This window comes from Stomoxys calcitrans, chromosome 4 (assembly GCF_963082655.1).
Source record: "Stomoxys calcitrans chromosome 4, idStoCalc2.1, whole genome shotgun sequence".
Classification (NCBI taxonomy): domain Eukaryota; kingdom Metazoa; phylum Arthropoda; class Insecta; order Diptera; family Muscidae; genus Stomoxys; species Stomoxys calcitrans.
In genome coordinates, this window is record NC_081555.1 from 94,297,083 (window position 1) to 94,315,453 (window position 18,371).

General features: G+C 35.6%; 1 protein-coding gene across 1 annotated transcript in view; it reads right to left on the minus strand.

Annotated features, from left to right (window-relative positions):
* Positions 1–916: 916 nt before the first annotated feature.
* Positions 917–18,371, minus strand: part of LOC106092427 (eye-specific diacylglycerol kinase) — a 92,503-nt gene continuing 75,048 nt past the window's right edge. Inside the window, exons 13-16 of the mRNA XM_059366881.1 lie at positions 12,918–12,981; positions 12,022–12,179; positions 6,840–7,003; positions 917–6,186 (exon numbers count right to left, since the gene is read on the minus strand). Of these exons, the coding sequence (XP_059222864.1) occupies positions 6,134–6,186; positions 6,840–7,003; positions 12,022–12,179; positions 12,918–12,981 (439 nt within the window). The 3' untranslated portion in view covers positions 917–6,133. The remainder of the gene's footprint in view (positions 6,187–6,839; positions 7,004–12,021; positions 12,180–12,917; positions 12,982–18,371) is intronic.

Consider the following 18,371-nt stretch of genomic DNA (forward strand, 5'->3'; position numbering starts at 1 on the left):
CTTTATATTTTTAATGAGTTTCATTTGTTTTATGATTAATACTAAATTGCTTTTCTGGTTTTTGTTACATTTTAAGAGCTAGAAATATTTGTTTTTGTTTTGATTGTGAAAAGGAATAAGAAGGAAAATATTCTTTGTTTTAAGGTATTTTTCTTAATCTTTATTTTATTTTATTAATTTTCTTTCTTTAATAAGATTGTCTTCGTCTACTTATGAGTTGTTTTTTTTAGAGTGGGGGCGAAAAGAAGAGAAAATGAATTGTTTTTTACGATTACGATTTTTAAGGAATTATTTTCCGTTTTTTTTTTATCAAATTTTGTTTTGCAATTTCAATGTTCAAAAACAATGTATTGCTGAATTTTAGGGGCTTAAAAATTAGCAATAGATTGTTTTTTTTTTGTTTCTTTTCCTTTTTTTCTTTCAAAAATACCCTAAAATTAAATATGGTAATTAATTATATTTGTCCTTTTGTTTTTCCATTTTTTTTCGAAAAGATCCAAATTAAAATATTTTTTTTTAATATTTTAAATCGCAGCTTTTTGTCATTGGTTTGCTTTCTTTTCTTGTGAAGAATGATTAACGAGAAAATAATATTTAAAATATAAACTGGCAGGTTGTCTTAAATCATTTTTTTTCTGTAAATATTTATTTTTTTTGTGTGTCTATTTTATTTTGTTTTTAATAACTTTAATTAAAATATATAGAATCATAACTCAAAAGTAATTCATTTTGGATTTTATCACTTATATTTTGTTTTCTAAAAAATCTTTTAAAACAATTTAAATTTTTGAAAATTTTAAATTTTTTTTTACGAAATTGCTTTTTTAATAGTTCTACAATATTTATTATTTTTTTTTTTAAATTTTATAAAAAAGAATTTAAAATATTTTTCCACCATATTATCCCTATTGCTCTAAAACCTCTATTTAGACCAAAAACACTGGTATATGGGTCCAAAAACCATAATCAGATCCCCAAAAACTTGAAGCTAGGCCTTACATAATAGTAGCTGGGCTCAATAAATGACAGTTTCTCCTAAAAACCGGCAGTTCAGCCTAAAACACCTGTAGATGTGCTAAAAAACCGGTTGGTTGGCCTAAAATACCGGTAGCTTGGTGAAAAAAGGTAGCTGGTCCTAAAAAAGGTTGCTAGGACTAAAATACCGGTAGCTGGACCCAAAAAACGGCACCTATTCCTAAAAAACCAATGGCTGAGCCAAAAGTCTGACCCAAAATTTCGGCAGCTGCCCAGATGATTGGCCAATAATAACCGGTAGCAGGATGAAAAATTCGGTAGATGGACCGAACAAGCGGTAGATAGTTTAAAAGGTGGCAGCTAGGACTAAAATTCTAGGACGTTGTTAAAAATTCTGCACCTAAGGTAAAAACACCGTTATCTGGTCTTAAAAGTCGTCAAAAAACTTAAACGAAACCTCACATAATGGTAAGTGGGCTCTAAAAGCTGAATTTAGACCAAACACACAGGTATATGGCCCACAAACCGTCAGCAGATCCCCTAAAATCTGAAGCTAGGCTTTACAAAAAAGTAGCTGGGCTCAATAAACGACAGCTTCTCCTAAAAATCGGCAGCTCAGCGTAAAACACCTGTAGCTGTGCTAAAAAACCGGTTGCTTGGCTTAAGATAGCGGTAGCTGGGTGAAAAAAGGTGGCTGATCCCAAAAAAGATAGCTAGGACTAAAATCCCGGTGGATGGACCCAAAAAGCGGCACCTTTTCCTAAAAAAACGGGTCAAAAATCTGACAGTTAGACCCAAAATATCGGCAGCTGCCCGGATGATTGGCCAATAATAACTGGTAGCTGGATAAAAAATTCTGTAGCTGGACCGAACAAGCGGTAGATAGTCTAAAAAGTGGCAGCTAGGACTAAATTTATGGGACTTTGTTGAAAATCTTGCATCTAAGCTAAAAACACCGTTAGCCGATCCCAAAAAGCCGTAAAAAACTGAAACTAAACCTCTTATAACGGACACTGGGCCCTAAAACCTGAATTTAGACCAAAAACAAGGGTATAGTAAAGGTAGCTACGACTAAACTCCCGGTAAGTGGACCCAAAAAGCGACACCTAGTTCTAAAAAACCGATGGGTGGGCCAAAAAACCTGACAGCTAGACCCAAAATAACCGTAGCTGCCAGAATGATTGGCCAGAAATACCGGTAGCTGGATGAAAAAACTGGTAGCTGGACCCAAAAAGAGGTAGATAGTCTAAAAAGTAGCAGCTAGGACTAAAATTCGATAGCTACACCCAAAAAGGAGCCAAAGTACTAAAAACCAGTGGCTGGAACAAAAACCCGACAGCTAGGCTCACAATACGGGTGCTGCCCGGTTGCTAGGCCTGAAGTACCAGTAGGTAGATGAAAAAAACCGGTAGCTGGGCCGGTAAAATCCTGCACCGCCACCTAGTTCTAAAAAACCAGTGGCTGGACCAAAAAAAAAATCGACAGATAGGCCCAAAAATACCCGTAGCTTCCCAGTTGCTTGGGGGAAAAACAGATCCCAAAAAGTGGCAGTAGTTTAAAAACTGAGCTAGGACTTAAATACCGGCAGCTGGATTCAAAAGCACCACCTAGTCCTAAAAAACGGTGGCTGGGCTAAAACACCGACATCTAGGCTCGAAAAAGCGGTAGCTGCCCGGTTGGTTGGGCTGAAGTACCATTAGCTGGGTGGAAACCCCGACAGTTTGGTCCAAAAAGCGCCTGCAGTTTCCAAAATGTAACACCTGGGACTAAAAAACCGATGGATGACCCTAAAAAAGGTTGTATGGTACAAAAACCCGATAGATAGTCCCAAAAATCAGCTAATGGGTCCAAAACCCAGGAGCTTGGCCCACAAATACCGTTAAAACAAGTCATAGGGATTTTCTGCTGTACCTCCGAAGATATATACGAAGCCTCCAGGCCTTTATAAATCTTCAGGATCTGATAATTTATCGCCAGTCAAACTACAAGTTGTGAGTCCGATAAACTGACTACCTGTTAAAGGGGACCAAAAACCTGCTGCTTGGCCTACAATACCGATAGAACAAGTCCTGGGGAAATTTTGCAGTACCTATGAAAATACTTTCAAGACCTTAGGCCTTTATAAATCGTCCGGATCTGATAATGTATCACCAGTTAAACTACAAGCTGTGTTCGAAAGACTGGCAACCTGGCTTAGGGGTCCAAAAACCTACAGCTTTTCCTTCAATACCGGTTGAACAAGTCCTGGGGAAATTCTGCAGTACCTTTGATGATACCTACAAGACCCGCAGGTCTTTATAAATAGTCAGGATCTGATAATGTATCACCAGTCAAACTACAAACTTTTTCCGATAGCCTGAGAGATATACTCTGCTTATAACGGTATGACCTGAACTCCTGTGGGAAGTACCTACATAAACCTACATTTATTTCAAAAGGAAATCCGTACAATTCGTTCTCTAAAAAAGTTCATAAATGCACATCTAAGGGCAAAAATTTCTAAAGATCGCATGCCTATGGCAAGCGCAAATCCACAGAAACAGCTTTTCATTACCTAGAAGGTTTTTTCGTTGTCAAGGAGGGGTTGAGGGTTCCTTATATTTAGATGAAACCGAGGTGCAACTATCGATTTGGATCATTATCTTCTTGCAGCAAAAGTTCGCACTCGTCTCAAAGCTGTGAGAAATGTACGATCTGACGCTGTACGGAAATTGCACGTCGAAAAGCTGCAATATAATAGATGGAAATGGCATACTACACTCGAGTGACTTATTTGCTTGAAGAAACCATGATTATCACGATAATATAGGGGTCCCAGTCCTAGGCGCACAGTGTTGCACCGGTTGACAAAAGTGAAAAAATCGAAAAAATTAAAAAATCCAAATAAAAATTTTAAAATCCCTTCAAATAAGAAGATTAAAAAATATATATTTATATTTGAGGTCCCACTTCAACTTCTCGATGTTTTCGTACGAACGTTCATTGAACTAACTAGTTCAGTGAAACAGGTCATTCAATAAACTAACTAGTTCATTTCAATCATTATTTCAGCGAATCAAGCAGTTCATTTTACTAACTAGTTCAGTAAACAAACTAGTTCAGGGAACTAACTAGTTTAGTGAACTAACTAGTTCAGTTAACTAACCAGTTAATTGAGTTAACTAGTTCGGTGAACCAAGTAATTCAATAAACTAACTAGTTCATTTTACTCACTAGTTCAGTGAACAAACTAGTTCATTTTACTAACTAGTTCAGTGAACAAACTAGTTCAGGGAACTAACTAGTTCAGTAAACTAACAGGGAAAGTTGTTGATATATGCAAATGTATTGTATTGGCGGAAAGAAAGTTAGGAATAGGAGCGAGGAAAGTGGAAGTAGTAATAATTGACATTCGTCTTGAATTTCTGGATGTCGTAGTCGGTGGGAAAATTATTTGCCGAAAGTGGATTCCACATACGAACAATTCGGGCGAAAAGGAATTATCTCTGCAGTGCATTGTTCGGTCAGCTGACCAATCAATTTCAAATGGTTGTGAATTCCTGGAGTGTCTGGTATTATTGATTCTTACGTCAGGAATAAGAAGGCGAATATCAGTGGATATCACACACCATGAAAGTAAAGATAGAGCATTAATATGCCACCCCAGTTGCGACAGTGTTCAAGTGGAACCATATATAGTTGGATACCTCACTGTCCCCTATCAACACTATCGCCCTTCTCTAAACATGGTCGAGCAGCTCCAAGGATGTCTTCGGAGCACAGACTCATACCAGGTAGTACAGCTATTAAGAAGATCAGGTGAAGTGAAGTAGCTCTTGCACCGCTTAAGAAAGCCCAAGCACTTGCAATGCTTTTTTCGATATTATGAATACATGTTGTGCCCAACGGGCATCACATTGCAGTGAACTAACTAGTTCAGTTAACTAACTAGTTCAGTGAACTAACTAGTTCAATGAACTAATAAGTTCAGTGAACTAACAAGTTCAGTAAACTAACTAGTTCGGTGAACTAACTAGTTCGGTGAACTAACTAGTTCAGTGAACTAACTAGTTCAGTGAACTAACTAGTTCAGTGAACTAACTAGTTCAGTAAACTAACTAGTCCAGTGAACTAACTAGTTCAGTGAACTAACTAGTTCAGTGAACTAACTAGTTCAGTGAACCAACTCATTCAGTGAACCAACTCATTCAGTGAACTAACTATTTTAGTCAACTAGCTGAATGAGTTAATTAAATTATTACCTCACGAACTAGTTCATAATAAAAAATTACGAAAATGTCATAAAAGGGATTACATACATAAAAATTACGTTTGAAACCTATTCAAACAATCTGATAGTAGTTGTTGTCTTTAATATCAATTTTGACAAGTTATATAATGTTGTTGCCAGAATTCTGGTATTTAGAAACATCCTAGCCGATATCATATGCTTTTCTCAAAATTATTCAAAACGTATTAATGATTTTTTTTAAAGTTGTCTTTTTTTTTCTTAAAGTTGCTTTGTTTTAATATAAATGAAATTAATTTTTTGCCAATATTTTATAAAATTTTGTGTTTGTTATTTAATCATTCATTCCTTCCTTCTGTTGAGTGTTTTGTTTTGTTTTTTTTTTCTGTTTCTTAATATCATTTTTATACCCCACCCATGTGTTGGGGGGTATTTGTCAATTGGTTTCATTTTTAAATTTTTTTCTAGATTTCTTTTTAATCATTTACAATCCCATTTTAGTTTTTTTTCTTGTTTTAAGTTTATATCACAATAATCGTTTCCAAAATGTTTTTTTTTTAATTTATATATTAAATTAGTTCCATATAGATATTAATTTTTTCTTAATATTTAGAAAAAAAGAAGTTCTTAAAGAATTAGAGAATTTTTTTTTTGTTGAAAAAATATTTCAAATGTGGTTTTTATGCTTAAAATATAATTAAGATGTTTGTTTTTTAAATGATTTTTTTTGTATAAGTGATTTTTAAATTTATTATTTTCTTTAATAAGACCTTTAACCTCTTACAAATTAATTTTAATTTTTTTTCTTTAATATTAAACCTAACAAAAAGATCATAATTTCAGTAATTATAAATACTTATATAGTTTATATAAGAGTCTTAAAACAACAAAAAAGGAAACGTCTATAAATAAGTTTTAGAAAAATAAATTTTATTTAGCGGCGGACCTCATATTTTCGCCCATATGTAAAAATCTTTCTTGGCCTTAAGATTAAAATTAAGTTTAAAAAATTAATTACATTTATTGGAATGTTTTTGTTTTTTGTTTTTATTTATTTTTTTTTATTTTACATATTAATAATTAATCATAATAAGTCCATGTTATGTATTTGTAATGGTGTTATATAGAATTTTATAAAAATACATCCAAAATTAAAAACGGTTGTTTGGTGTGTGCATTAAAAAAAAGAAATATTTGTGTTAAAAAAGAAGGGAAGAAAAAAATTGTATTGTTTTTAATAAATTTCCATATTTTTTTAGATTTTTTTTTCAAATATCTGTATCTAGCCAACTACAAGTTATTTGTGTGTTTAAATTTAAGTTGATTTTTAAAATTAATTTTTCTGAAGCTATCTCTACCTCAAGCTATAGACACAAGCATTTATCAAAAAAGGAGTTTCTTGTTATTTTTTTTTATAAATACTCTAACAACTAATGATTGTTATTTTCTGGGGGGTTTTCAATGTGAAAGTACTTTTTTCCATATGTTTTCTTTTTTTAGTTTCGTACAAATATGGACTATTTTGTTTGCAGGTGCCATGATTTTGTATAGAGTAGGATTCGGGTTTTTGTTGCTAGCTCTTTCTCTAGGGTTTTTTTGTGTTTTTTTTTTATAAATGTTTATTTGTTTGTCATACTTTCCAAATATGAGGCAATCTCAGTGAAATTTCTATTGAATGCCACCATCATGGCTGTATTGCCTGACATGTCTCGAATTTCGACATTGGCTCCAGCTGCTACCAACATTACACACAAATCGCGTTGACCGTTCCGGGCTGCTACATGCAATGCTGTTTCTCCCCTGTAAAAGAGAAAAGAGACAAATTATTATAAATTCGAAAATTTGGCTTCGCCGTTAAAAAACTTATCGAACTCAAGTTTAAGAAAATTTCTTAACCAATGAAGAGAAAAACTCAATCTTGAGAAAAGTCGTTCCAATTCCTTTACTTTCTCTCTTAAAGAAAAGGCAGCAGGAACCGATGGGTTGCCAGCGGATCTACGCTGGTCAGAACACATGTCCGACGATTAGACGGTCAGTTCGAAATAAGGGCCCCATGCAATTAACACACCAAAACTGTATATAGAAAACAAAAACAACAGACCATAAGATTTCTGATGTCAAATCATGGTTGTTGTGGTGTATCTCCTATGGCTTTCATTTATCCATTGCCATCTCGGAATAGAAATTAACAGATCATTAGAAAAATGATCCTCGACCTTAATGTGATCCTCGCTTAGCATCCGCACCCTTTATTCCTTTTAACTTGTTTTATAATTTTTTATACCCACCACCGAAGGATGGGGGTATATTCATTTTGTCATTCCGTTTGCAACGCATCGAAATATCAATTTCCGACCCTATAAAGTATATATATTCTTGATCAGCGTAAAAATCTAAGACGATCTAGACATGTCCGTCCGTCTGTCCGTCTGTCTGTTGAAATCACGCTACAGTCTTTAAAAATAGAGATATTGAGCTGAAATTTTGCACAGATTCTTTTTTTGTCCATAAGCAGGTTAAGTTCGAAGATGGGCTATATCGGACTATATCTTGATATAGCCCCCATATAGACCGATCCACCGATTTAGGGTCTTAGGCCCATAAAAGCCACATTTATTATCCGATTTCGCTGAAATTTGGGACAGGGATTTGTGTTAGGCCCTTCGACTTCCTAGATCGGTTCAGATTTGGATATAGCTGCCATATAGACCGATCCTCCGATATAGGGTCTTAAGCCCATAAAAGCCACATTTATTATCCGATTTTGCTGAAGTTTGGGACAGTGAGTTGTCTTAGGCCCTTCGACATCTGTATTCAATTTGGCCCAGATCGGTTCAGATTTGGATATAGCTTGGGGTTAGGATTTTCATGCATTAGTATTTGACAGATCACGTGGGATTTCAGACATGGTGTCAAAGAGAAAGATGCTCAGTATGCTTTGACATTTCATCATGAATAGACTTACTAACGAGCAACGCTTGCAAATCATTGAATTTTATTACAAAAATCAGTGTTCGGTTCGAAATGTGTTCATTCACCGTAACGTTGCGTCCAACAGCATCTTTGAAAAAATACGGTCCAATGATTCCACCAGCGTACAAACCACACCAAACAGTGCATTTTTCGGGATGCATGGGCAGTTCTTGAACGGCTTCTGGTTGCTCTTCACTCCAAATGCGGCAATTTTGCTTATTTACGTAGCCATTCAACCAGAAATGAGCCTCATCGCTGAACAAAATTTGTCAAAATTTGAACACATTTCGAACCGAACACTGATTTTGGTAATAAAATTCAATGATTTGCAAGCGTTGCTCGTTAGTAAGTCTATTCATGATGAAATGTCAAAGCATACTGAGCATCTTTCTCTTTGACACCATGTCTGAAATCCCACGTGATCTGTCAAATACTAATGCATGAAAATCCTAACCTCAAAAAAATCACCCTTTAGACCGATATCTAGGTTTTAGGTTTTGGGGCCATAAAAGACGCATTTATTGTCTGATGTCGCTGAAATTTGAGACAGTGAGTTTAGTTAGGCTCTTCGACGTCCTTCTTCAATTTTGCCCAGATCGGTCTAGATTTGAATATAGCTGCCATATAGACCGATCTCTCGATTTAAGGTTTTGGGCCCATAAAAGAGGTATTCATTGTCCGATTTCGCTTAAATTTGGGACAGTGCTTTAAGTTAGGCTCTTCGACATTTTTATGCAACTTGGCCCAAATCGGTCCAGATTCGGATATAGCTGCCATGTAGACCGATATCTCGATTTAAAGTCTTGGCCCCATAAAATTCGCATTTATAATCCGATATCACTGAAATTTGACAAAGTCTTATGTTAGGCTTTTCGACATCCGTGACGTATATGGTTCAGATCGGTTTATTTTTAGATATATCTACTGTACTTATTAGTATTTGGTCCAAATCGGAACATATTTTAATATAATTGATATGGGATATAATATATGAATTTTTTTATTAGTTTATAGTAGTCTGTGCAAGATAGAAGTAGTTCTTTTCAGCAGGAGATACAAGTTGCCTACAGTGGAACCGGCCTCCTTGGGAGGAGAAAAAAATAATGCTATATGGTGTTGTAGTCTGGTGGACGGCGCTTCAAAAGTCCACCTACTGCTCAATACTTAATCGGATCCAAAGGATGGCTCGAGCTCGCGAAACTAGGAACTTCCTTACACATTCCAGGGATACTGGAATTTATAGGTATGCCTCTAGCGACATTTATGCTAAATTTTTAGGACCAGTTCCGAAGGACAACGAATGATTAACGAACACAAAGAGGGGGCTGTGAGCATTCCAAAACTATGTGGCCTAAAGCATACTTGTGGCCTCTACCGCTTTGCTGCCATTGGCTAGAACAGACGTCTCAGTCATTGTGTCCGTTATGACAGGTCACTATCTAATCAGAAAACATGCTGATGAACTGAAGGTTGCCAGTAACGACTTTTGCAGAGGCTGTGAGAACATCGAAGATGAAGAGACTATAGAACACCTTCTGTGTGTGTGTCCCGCACTAGCAGTCAGATATCGTCCGCACGGAATGTGGATATCGAATTCGTGTCATTGAAGTGCAGATGTAAGCAAGTCCGCCAATGCGTGGGTTCAATTCCTGGCGAGAAATTTAAAAAAATTTAAGTGGTAGTTATCCTCTCCCAATATTGGTGACATTTGTGTGGTACTATGCCAAAAATAGAAGTCATGTAAAATAGTAAAACCTTTTATTGACTTCTATATCGTCATGGGTAAATATGTCTTGGTGTGCATTTTGGGAGTGTGGTGGCCACCCAGATACTTGCCCTTTAAAGTAAATGTAAGCTTCGTGCTATACTCTCAAATACTTTTTGTATGAGCCCCATATTACCATAGTCGGTAAAGTCCTGTTTCATTTGAGCCCTATATAGTCGTGATTGGTGTCTATATCCATTTATGGGGGCTTCTTTTTGGCGAAGGGATGGTACCTCAAACATTTCGCTCAAAAATGGATGTCAAAGTCGTGCTCTACTTCCAAATACCTTTCATTTAAGCCCAAAATTGCCATGGTCGATAAATATGTACGGTTTGGAGGGCGTTTTGGAGTTGGGGCTGGCACTCCTTGCTCTAAAAATATATATAAAATTAGTTCTTTACTCCCACAAACTTTTCTTTTGAGGCCCATGTTAATACTTTCGGGAAATAAGTTTACGGGGTGCTTTGGGGCAAACACTTGCCCCAAACACTTGGCCACAAAACTGTATTCCTTTTCTATTGTCAAACACCTTTCATTTGAGTCCCATATTGTCATGAAGGGTCAAATTACCTATTTGTGGTCTTTTAAGGAATTTAAGCGCCACCTAGATACTTTAACCCATTTAAATGTTTTGGGGCTGGGGCGACCCTTCAGTTACTGGATCCAATTTTTAATATGAAATTCGTACTCTAGCCCTGAAAGCCTTTCATTTGAGTCCCATATTGTGCTGATCGGTACATTTTTACTTTGGGGTCGTACTTTTGAGATAAGGGGGAGGGTCCGCTCCCCTTTCGATATTACAAAATTATATAGCCTATGTTTCCTTCCAGACAAACCTTCACAATCTGTGAGAATTTCAAGGTAATCGGTTCAGCCGTTTTTGAGTCTATACGGAACACACCGACAAACAAACACAAATTGAATTTTTTTATAGATAAAGAGAAGATATGAGGTTATAGAAGATACGGGTTTTGCGTTCAAGTCTAGGTGGCGCTTTTCCTTCTACAGATACGTCAAATGGGTTATTTGACCCATTATGACAATTTGAGAGTAGAAAAAGAATTTGATGCCCAGTTTTGGAGCCCAGTGTTTTGGGGTATACCCTAAAGCACCCCCTAAACTGAACTTCATTTGCGTTGGGAACAAAGAGCGAATTAGATATCTATTTTCAAGTGCAAAGTGCCGGTGGCCCCCACAGCCCCAAAACACCCTCCAAACGGTTCTTATATACCGGCCATGGCAATATGGGGATGAAATTAAAGAGATTTGGAAATGCAGCACGAATTTGACATGCATATTTGAGTCGAAATGTCTGAGGTGCCTTCCCTCCAGAACATTACCCTAAGGAAGAACATTACCACCAAGAACCGAGAAGGGGCAAATTCTCGCACACACATCAATGAGTGTCTTCCGATTCAATTTCAAACTCAATGATAAGGGACCTTTTTTTATAGCCGAGTCCGAACGGCGTCCCGCAGTGCGACCCTTCTTTGGGGAAAATTTTTTAAATGACCATGCAGGTACCTAGCAAATTTCGCCAACATTAAGAGGGCTAAACACCGCTTTGTTCGATGTTCGCGCCTGGATACGAACGCGTTCAGCGTCATAGGCTACAATGGCACGAATTCGATATCCGCATTCAGGGCAAAGTGTCCCCATCCTAAAAAGATAATAGAGAGTTTAAGAAGGCGCAGCGGAGCGGGCCGGGTTCGACTAGTAGCTCCATATAAACCGATCTCTCGATTATCCTTTTTCGATTCCTAGAAATTAAAATTTTTAGTGGTTTAACAAAAGTTTGGTATGTAGAATCAAATTATATCCTTCGGCTAAATTTTGAGCAGATTTCATGGTGGTGGGTTCCCAAGATTCGGGCCGCCTTAACTTGTTGTATATAAGGAGATGTTTTAATTTTTTGATTTTTTAATTCTTTCCAATCTGCTGTATCTTATTGTAGATTTGGAATATTTTTGTATGAAATTTTATCGAGCGTCTTCGATTTTTTTTAATTTTATTTACCCCTGTTGGTCAATATTTTATATTTTAGACTTTCGCAGCATAGCTTTTCCAACTGTTACTTACTTTTCTTTGTCAGTCATATTTATTAAGCGACGTGTTGAACACGATAAAATATATTTAACAATATCCTTATGATTATATTTGCAAGCGAAATGTAAAGCTGTTTGTCCACCCTTGTTGACTGATTGCAATGAGTATCCTTGTTCATGTAGTGTATATAACTGAAAATTTAAATTTAAACAGGGAAAAAAAACCAAAAGTAGGAGAGAAGAATGAAAAAGTTAAAAGAGAAGAAAATTCCGAAAAAATAGCAAACATTAAACTTACAACGTTAAATTATAATTTCAGAAAAAGACAAGGAAACAAACAATAGACAAACAACTTATCAAATTTTCTTTAAGAACACAGCCATACACGGGAAATGGACAAGGGACAAAACAACAAAGCTGTAAAGTTTAAAATATTTGGTATTTTATGAAGTCGCTGAACTTTACATACAAATAGAGCAAAGAGAGTATTTCGCAAAAACAAATAAACTTGTTTGTGTTTAGATCATTTTATGTCTTTAATATTTCAATATGATTTGCAAAATATGGCCCATATAACCGATTTGTTAATGGCTTTTTCCATTTGAAATTTTAAATGAAACAAGTTTAGGCCATTGACTTTGGCTTTCAACTTGTTTCTAATATAGACAATGACTGTTTGTTATAAACAGTAGCGTGTATATATTGACCATATCCAACAAATCCTACTGAGATGTCATTAACATAAAATGCTTACTTTATTTGAAATCAAAGCTCAAAGTCGGAAATTACAAAATTAAAATGCTTAAAAACAACTTTTACCCACATACTTCAATGAGACAAATTTCTCAAAATACATTGAACAAGGGACAGTTTCTAGCTTTCAACATTTAATTTTGTTTTTTACTTAAGACAATATTGCTTGAACTCTACCATCAATAAATCGCCAGTCTGGGCAGCTAATAATACGGCATCGGAAGTTTGCTCCAGTATAGGGCTTTTATGTGTCGTGGAGTAGGTGTTTCCCAAAAAAATAAAAAAATAGAAATTTAAATTTTTATTAAAAAGACATGTTGAGAAAAAAAACTTATAAAAAGCAAATAAAAATACCTATATAGACTATTTGTGATAGGTGTAGTTTTAATGCGAAACTAATGATAACATGTTATAAGCCCGAAAATATTTACTTCATTGCACTTCATGATCCGACATTAATGACATACGAAAAAAATAGAGAAAAATACGTACAAAACAAAAATAAGAATAATTCAAGAAAACTGATTTTTTTTTGGTATAAATAACTAAAACACATTGAAGAATATCGATGTAATTACTTTTCTTTAAAGATTTAATCTAAAAATCTAAAATGAGGTTATTACAAATTATCGAAGATTTTTCCCTTCCAAAGTTAGACACTCCATAAAAATAACTATTTCTTCCTATTTCTTTGGAAAGCTGTTATTTTTATAGGCAAGAGTTTCATGTATAGGAAAGTGTCTTTCCCAATTGGGGGATATTATATTTAAAACAATGTATTCTTACCAAGGAAATCATTTCATAGGAAAGCAATCCTTTCTGTTAAGGTAATCTCTTTTTATTGTACAAAAATAATTTTTTATATGACGGTTACACTTCTCCACGAAGGTAATCCTTCCTTCGGAAGATATTTTATCCATAGAAAGGTAATCCTTCCATAGGAAGGTAATTCTTCAATGGGAAGATAATCCTTCGATAGGAAGGTAATCCTTCGATAGAAAAGTAATTCTTCCATAGGAAGGTAATCCTATCATAGAAACGTAATCCTACCATAGGAAGGTAATCCTACCATAGGAAGGTAATGCTTCCAAAGGAAGGAAATTCTTCCATAGGAAGGTAGTCCTTCCATAGGAAGGTAGTCCTTCCATAGGAAGGTAGTCCTTCCATAGGAAGGTAGTCCTTCCATAGGAAGTTAATTCTTTCATAGGAAGGTAATCAATCCATAGGAAGGTAATACTTCCACAGGAAGGTAATACTTCCGTAGTAAGACAATCCTTTCACAAGAAAGTAAGCCTTGCGTAGGAAGGTAATCCTTGCATGGGAAGGTAATCCTTCCATAGGATGACATTTCTTTCAGAGGAAAGCTTTCCTTCCAGAGGACAGCATTCCTTCAAGAGGAGGGCGTTTCTTCCAAAAAGAGAAAGTCCATCCATAGGAAGGTTTCCTTCGTATAACTATATTCCTTTAAGGTCGAAGTTTTCCTTTCATTACAAGGTGTTTTGTTCTTATAAAGAATACTTTTCTTTGAAAGGTTTACCTTTCCTAGCTATATGTTCCTTTAATAGCAAGCTGTTCTTTTCTTAGTAAGGCGTTCATCTAATAGGAAGATGGTTTCTTCTTTAGGAATGTTTAAGGAAGAAGTTCTTTAAGAAGATATTTCTGCCTTTAAAGTATGTTCCTTACTTAGATGTTCTTTAGTAAAATGTTTCTTGCTTAGGAAGATGTTACTTCTATAGAAAGATGTTCCTTCCTCAGACGATGTACCTGCCTCAGCAAGATGTTCCTTCCTTAGCGGGTGTTCCTTCTTTAGGAAGATGTTTCTTCCTTCCTAAGAGAGATGTTTCTTACTTAAAAAGATGTTCCTTCCTTTGGAATATTTTCTAGCTTAGAAAGATTTTCCTTCCTTAGGAAGATGTTTCATTCTTAAGAAGATGCTCCTTCCTTGGAAAGATATTCCCTCCGTAAAAGGATGCTCCTTCCCTAGACAATATTCCTTCCTTTGGAAGATGTTATTCGCTTTTTGGAAGATACTCCTTCTTTAAGAAGATATTCCTTCCTTAGGAAAATGTTCTTAACTCAGTAAGACGTTCCTTCCTTAGAAAGATGTTCCTTTCTTAGAAAGATGTTCCTTTATAAGGAAGATGTTCTTTTCTTAGGATGATGTTCCATCTTTATGAAAATGTTTCTTCTTTAAAACTATGCTTCTTCCCTGGACAATATTCCTTCCTTAGGAAGATATTCCTTACATAAGTAGATGTTCCTTCCTAAGGAAGATATTCTTTCCTTAGTAAGAAGTTACATCCTTAGAAAGATGTTTCTTTCTTACGAAGTTTTTTCTTCTCTAGGAAGGTGTTCCTTCCTTTAAAATATGCTTCTCCCCTGGACAATATTCCTTCCTTAAGAATTTGCTCCTTCCTTAGGAAGATGTCCTTTCCTTAGTTAGATGTTCCTTCCTTAGCAGATGTTCCTTCCTTAGGAAGATGTGCATTCCATAGGAAGATGTTCCTTACTTAGGAAGCTGTTAATTCCTTAGTAAGATGTTCCTTCCTTAGAAAGATATTCTTTCCTCAAAAATATACTCCTTCCCTGGACAATATTCCTTCCTTAGAAAGATTTTACTTCCTACTTAAGAAGATGTTTCTTTATTCGGAAGATGTTCTTTCCTTAGTAAGATGTTCCTTCCTTAGTAAGATGTACCTTTCTTAGGAAGATGTTTCTTCCTTAGAAAGTTTATCCTTCTCTAGGAAGATGTTCCATCGTTAGAAAGGTGTTCCTTCGGTAGAAAGATGTTCTATCCTTCGGAAGATGTAACTCTCTCCTTAGAAAGATGTTCCTTCCTTAGAGGATGGTGCTTGCTTAGGGGATGTTTTTTCCCTTAGGAATATATTCATTCTTTAGTATGGTGCCCCTTTCTTGGGAAAATGTTCCTTCCCTAGGAAGATGTTTCTTGCTTAGTAAGATATTCCTTCCTTTGGAAGTTTTTCCTTCCTTAGGATGATGCTTCTTCCATGGGAAGATGTTCTTTTCTTAGGTGTTCTCTCTTTAGAAAGATGTTCCTTCCTTAAGGAGATGCTCCTTCCTTACTTAGAAGTACGTTCTTTCCTTAGGAGAATGCTACTTCCTTAGTAAGATGTTCCTCCCATAAAAAAGTGTGCTTTCCTTGGAAAGATATTCTTTCCTTAGGAATATGTTTTTTTTTGGGAAGTTGTTCCATCTTTAGGTAGTTATTCCCTCCTTAGGCAGATGTTCCTTCCTTAAGAAGTTGCTCCACCCTCAGACAGATTTTTTTCCTTCCAGATTATGTTCCTGATTTGGAACAGATTGAATGGGAAGTTCTCCCATAAGTTATGAAACAATTTTAATAAAAGTATTATGTAATCATTGAGATTTTTGTAACGTTTCAAAAAAGTGAAAACGGACATAGTACCAGCCTTTAGGAAGATATTCCTTCCTTAAGAAGACGCTCCTTCCTTAGGACTATATTCCCTTCTTAGAAGTATGTTCCTTCCTTGGTAGGATGTTCCTTTCTTGGGAAGATATTCCTTCCTTACGAAGATGTTCCTTTTATAGGAAAATGGAAGATGTTCTTTCCTAAGGAAGATGTTCATTCCTTAGCAAGATTTTTTTTTTCCTTAGGAAGATGGTTATTCTTTAGGCAGATTTCCCTTTTCTATGAAGATGCTCTTCCTTTTGTAAGATAATCCTTCTTTAGAGAATGTTCCTTTATTGGAGGATGTGCCTTACTTAGGAAGATGTTACTTATTCAGAAAGATGTTCCTTCCTTATGAGGAGGTTCCTTCCTAAGAAAAACCTTCCTTCTTTGGAAAATTTTTACCTTCTTAGGAAGATATTTCTTCTTAAGAAAGAAGTCCCTTCCAGAGGAAGATGGTCCTTCTTTAGGAAGATGTTCCTTTTTTATGAAGATGTTATTTCCTTAGTAAAATATTCGTTTCTTGGAGGATGTTCTTTCCTTGGAGCATGTGCCTTCCTTAGGAAGATGTTCTTTCTTTAGTAAGATGTTCTTTCTGATGCTCCTTACCTGGACTCCCTCCTTTGGCTTTCTTAGCAAAAAGTTTTCTGTCTTAAGAAAATCTGTCTCCCTTAGCAAAATGTTCTTTTCTTGGGAAGATGTTCCTGTCTAATAAAAATGCTCCTTCCTTAGTTAGATGTTCCTTCCTTAGAAAGATGTTCTTTCTTTAGGAAGATGATGTTTTTTTGGAAAGATAATTTTTTCCTATGAAGATGTTTTAATTTTAGGAAAGTGTTCTTCTTTGGCATGATTTTCCTTCCTTATAATTATGTTCCGTCGTTAGGAAGATGTTCCTTCCTTAGGTGAATGATTTTACTTTGGAAGATACTCCTAACGTAGGAAGATGTTTCTGCTTTAAGAAGATGTTCTTTCTTTAGGAAGATTTTCTTTCTTTAGGAAGATGTTCCATCTTTACGATGATGTTCTTTCTTTAGGAAGATGTTCTTACTTAAGGAAAATGTTCCTTCTTTGGGACTGTTTCTTCCTTGTGAATGTGTTCCTTCTTCAGAAAGATTTTCCTTCTGTAGGAAGCAGTTATTTCCTTAGAAGCAACATGTTGTTAGAGTAAAGAACACCTTACTAAGGAATAATTTCCTCACGCTAGAAAGAGGCAATATTCTAGAATAAGGAACACCTTAGTAAGTTGTTGAAGTTTAGAAAGAGGGAATCCGAACGAAAGCTGTGGGGAACGGAATAAATTAAATGATGCTTTTTACCGATTTCCGTAGGAAGAGTGGACTATATATGCGGGGGTTGGTCGTTGGAATCAACTTCGGCAGCAAGGGGGGCTTCAATGAGAAAAGATGAATTGAATGATGGAAGGCTTCGCCAGACCTCATGTAAAGAGGTGTTATGGGAATTTATGATTGAGACAAAGAAAAGAGTAAATGTATATTCATTGAGCAAAGTTTATGTGTTCACCCTTATTATGATATGAAATAAGTGGCCAAGTTCTTCTCCATGACTTTCCACGAAATATCTTAACATAAGATTGATAATTCACAATAATGCACAATGGCCTTATAACTATAGTTGGGAGTTATTTAAAGAAGTATCGCAAAATTATACTTAATTATTGGAGGTAACTCTAAACTCGCGGGTTTAGACAAAATAACTGCCTTTGGAAAGAAGAACTTCTTTGCTTAGAAAGATGTTCCTTCCTCAGGAATATTTTCCTCTGTAGAAAAATATTTCTTAAAAAGATGTTCCGTTCTTAGGAAGGGGTTATTCCCCTAGTAAGGTTTTCCTTCCTCAGGAACATTTTCCTCTGTAGGAAAATATTTCTTAAAAAGATGTTCCGTTCTTAGGAAGGGGTTATTTCCCTAGTAAGGTTTTCCTTTCATAGATATGCGGTGCTATGGTGGTAGGTTGTTGTAGCTTTTTTAGATATAAGCTTCATCCTTATGAAGATGTTCTTTCTCTAGGAAGACGTTCCTTCTTTAGGAAGATGTTCATTCGTTAGGAAGATTTTTTCGCTTAGAAAGTTGTTGCTTCCTTAGAAAGATATTCCTTTCTGAGGAATACGTTCCTTCCTTTGGAAGATTTTCCTTATTTAGGAAGATGTTCTTTCTTACGAAGGATCTTCCTTACTTAGGTCAATG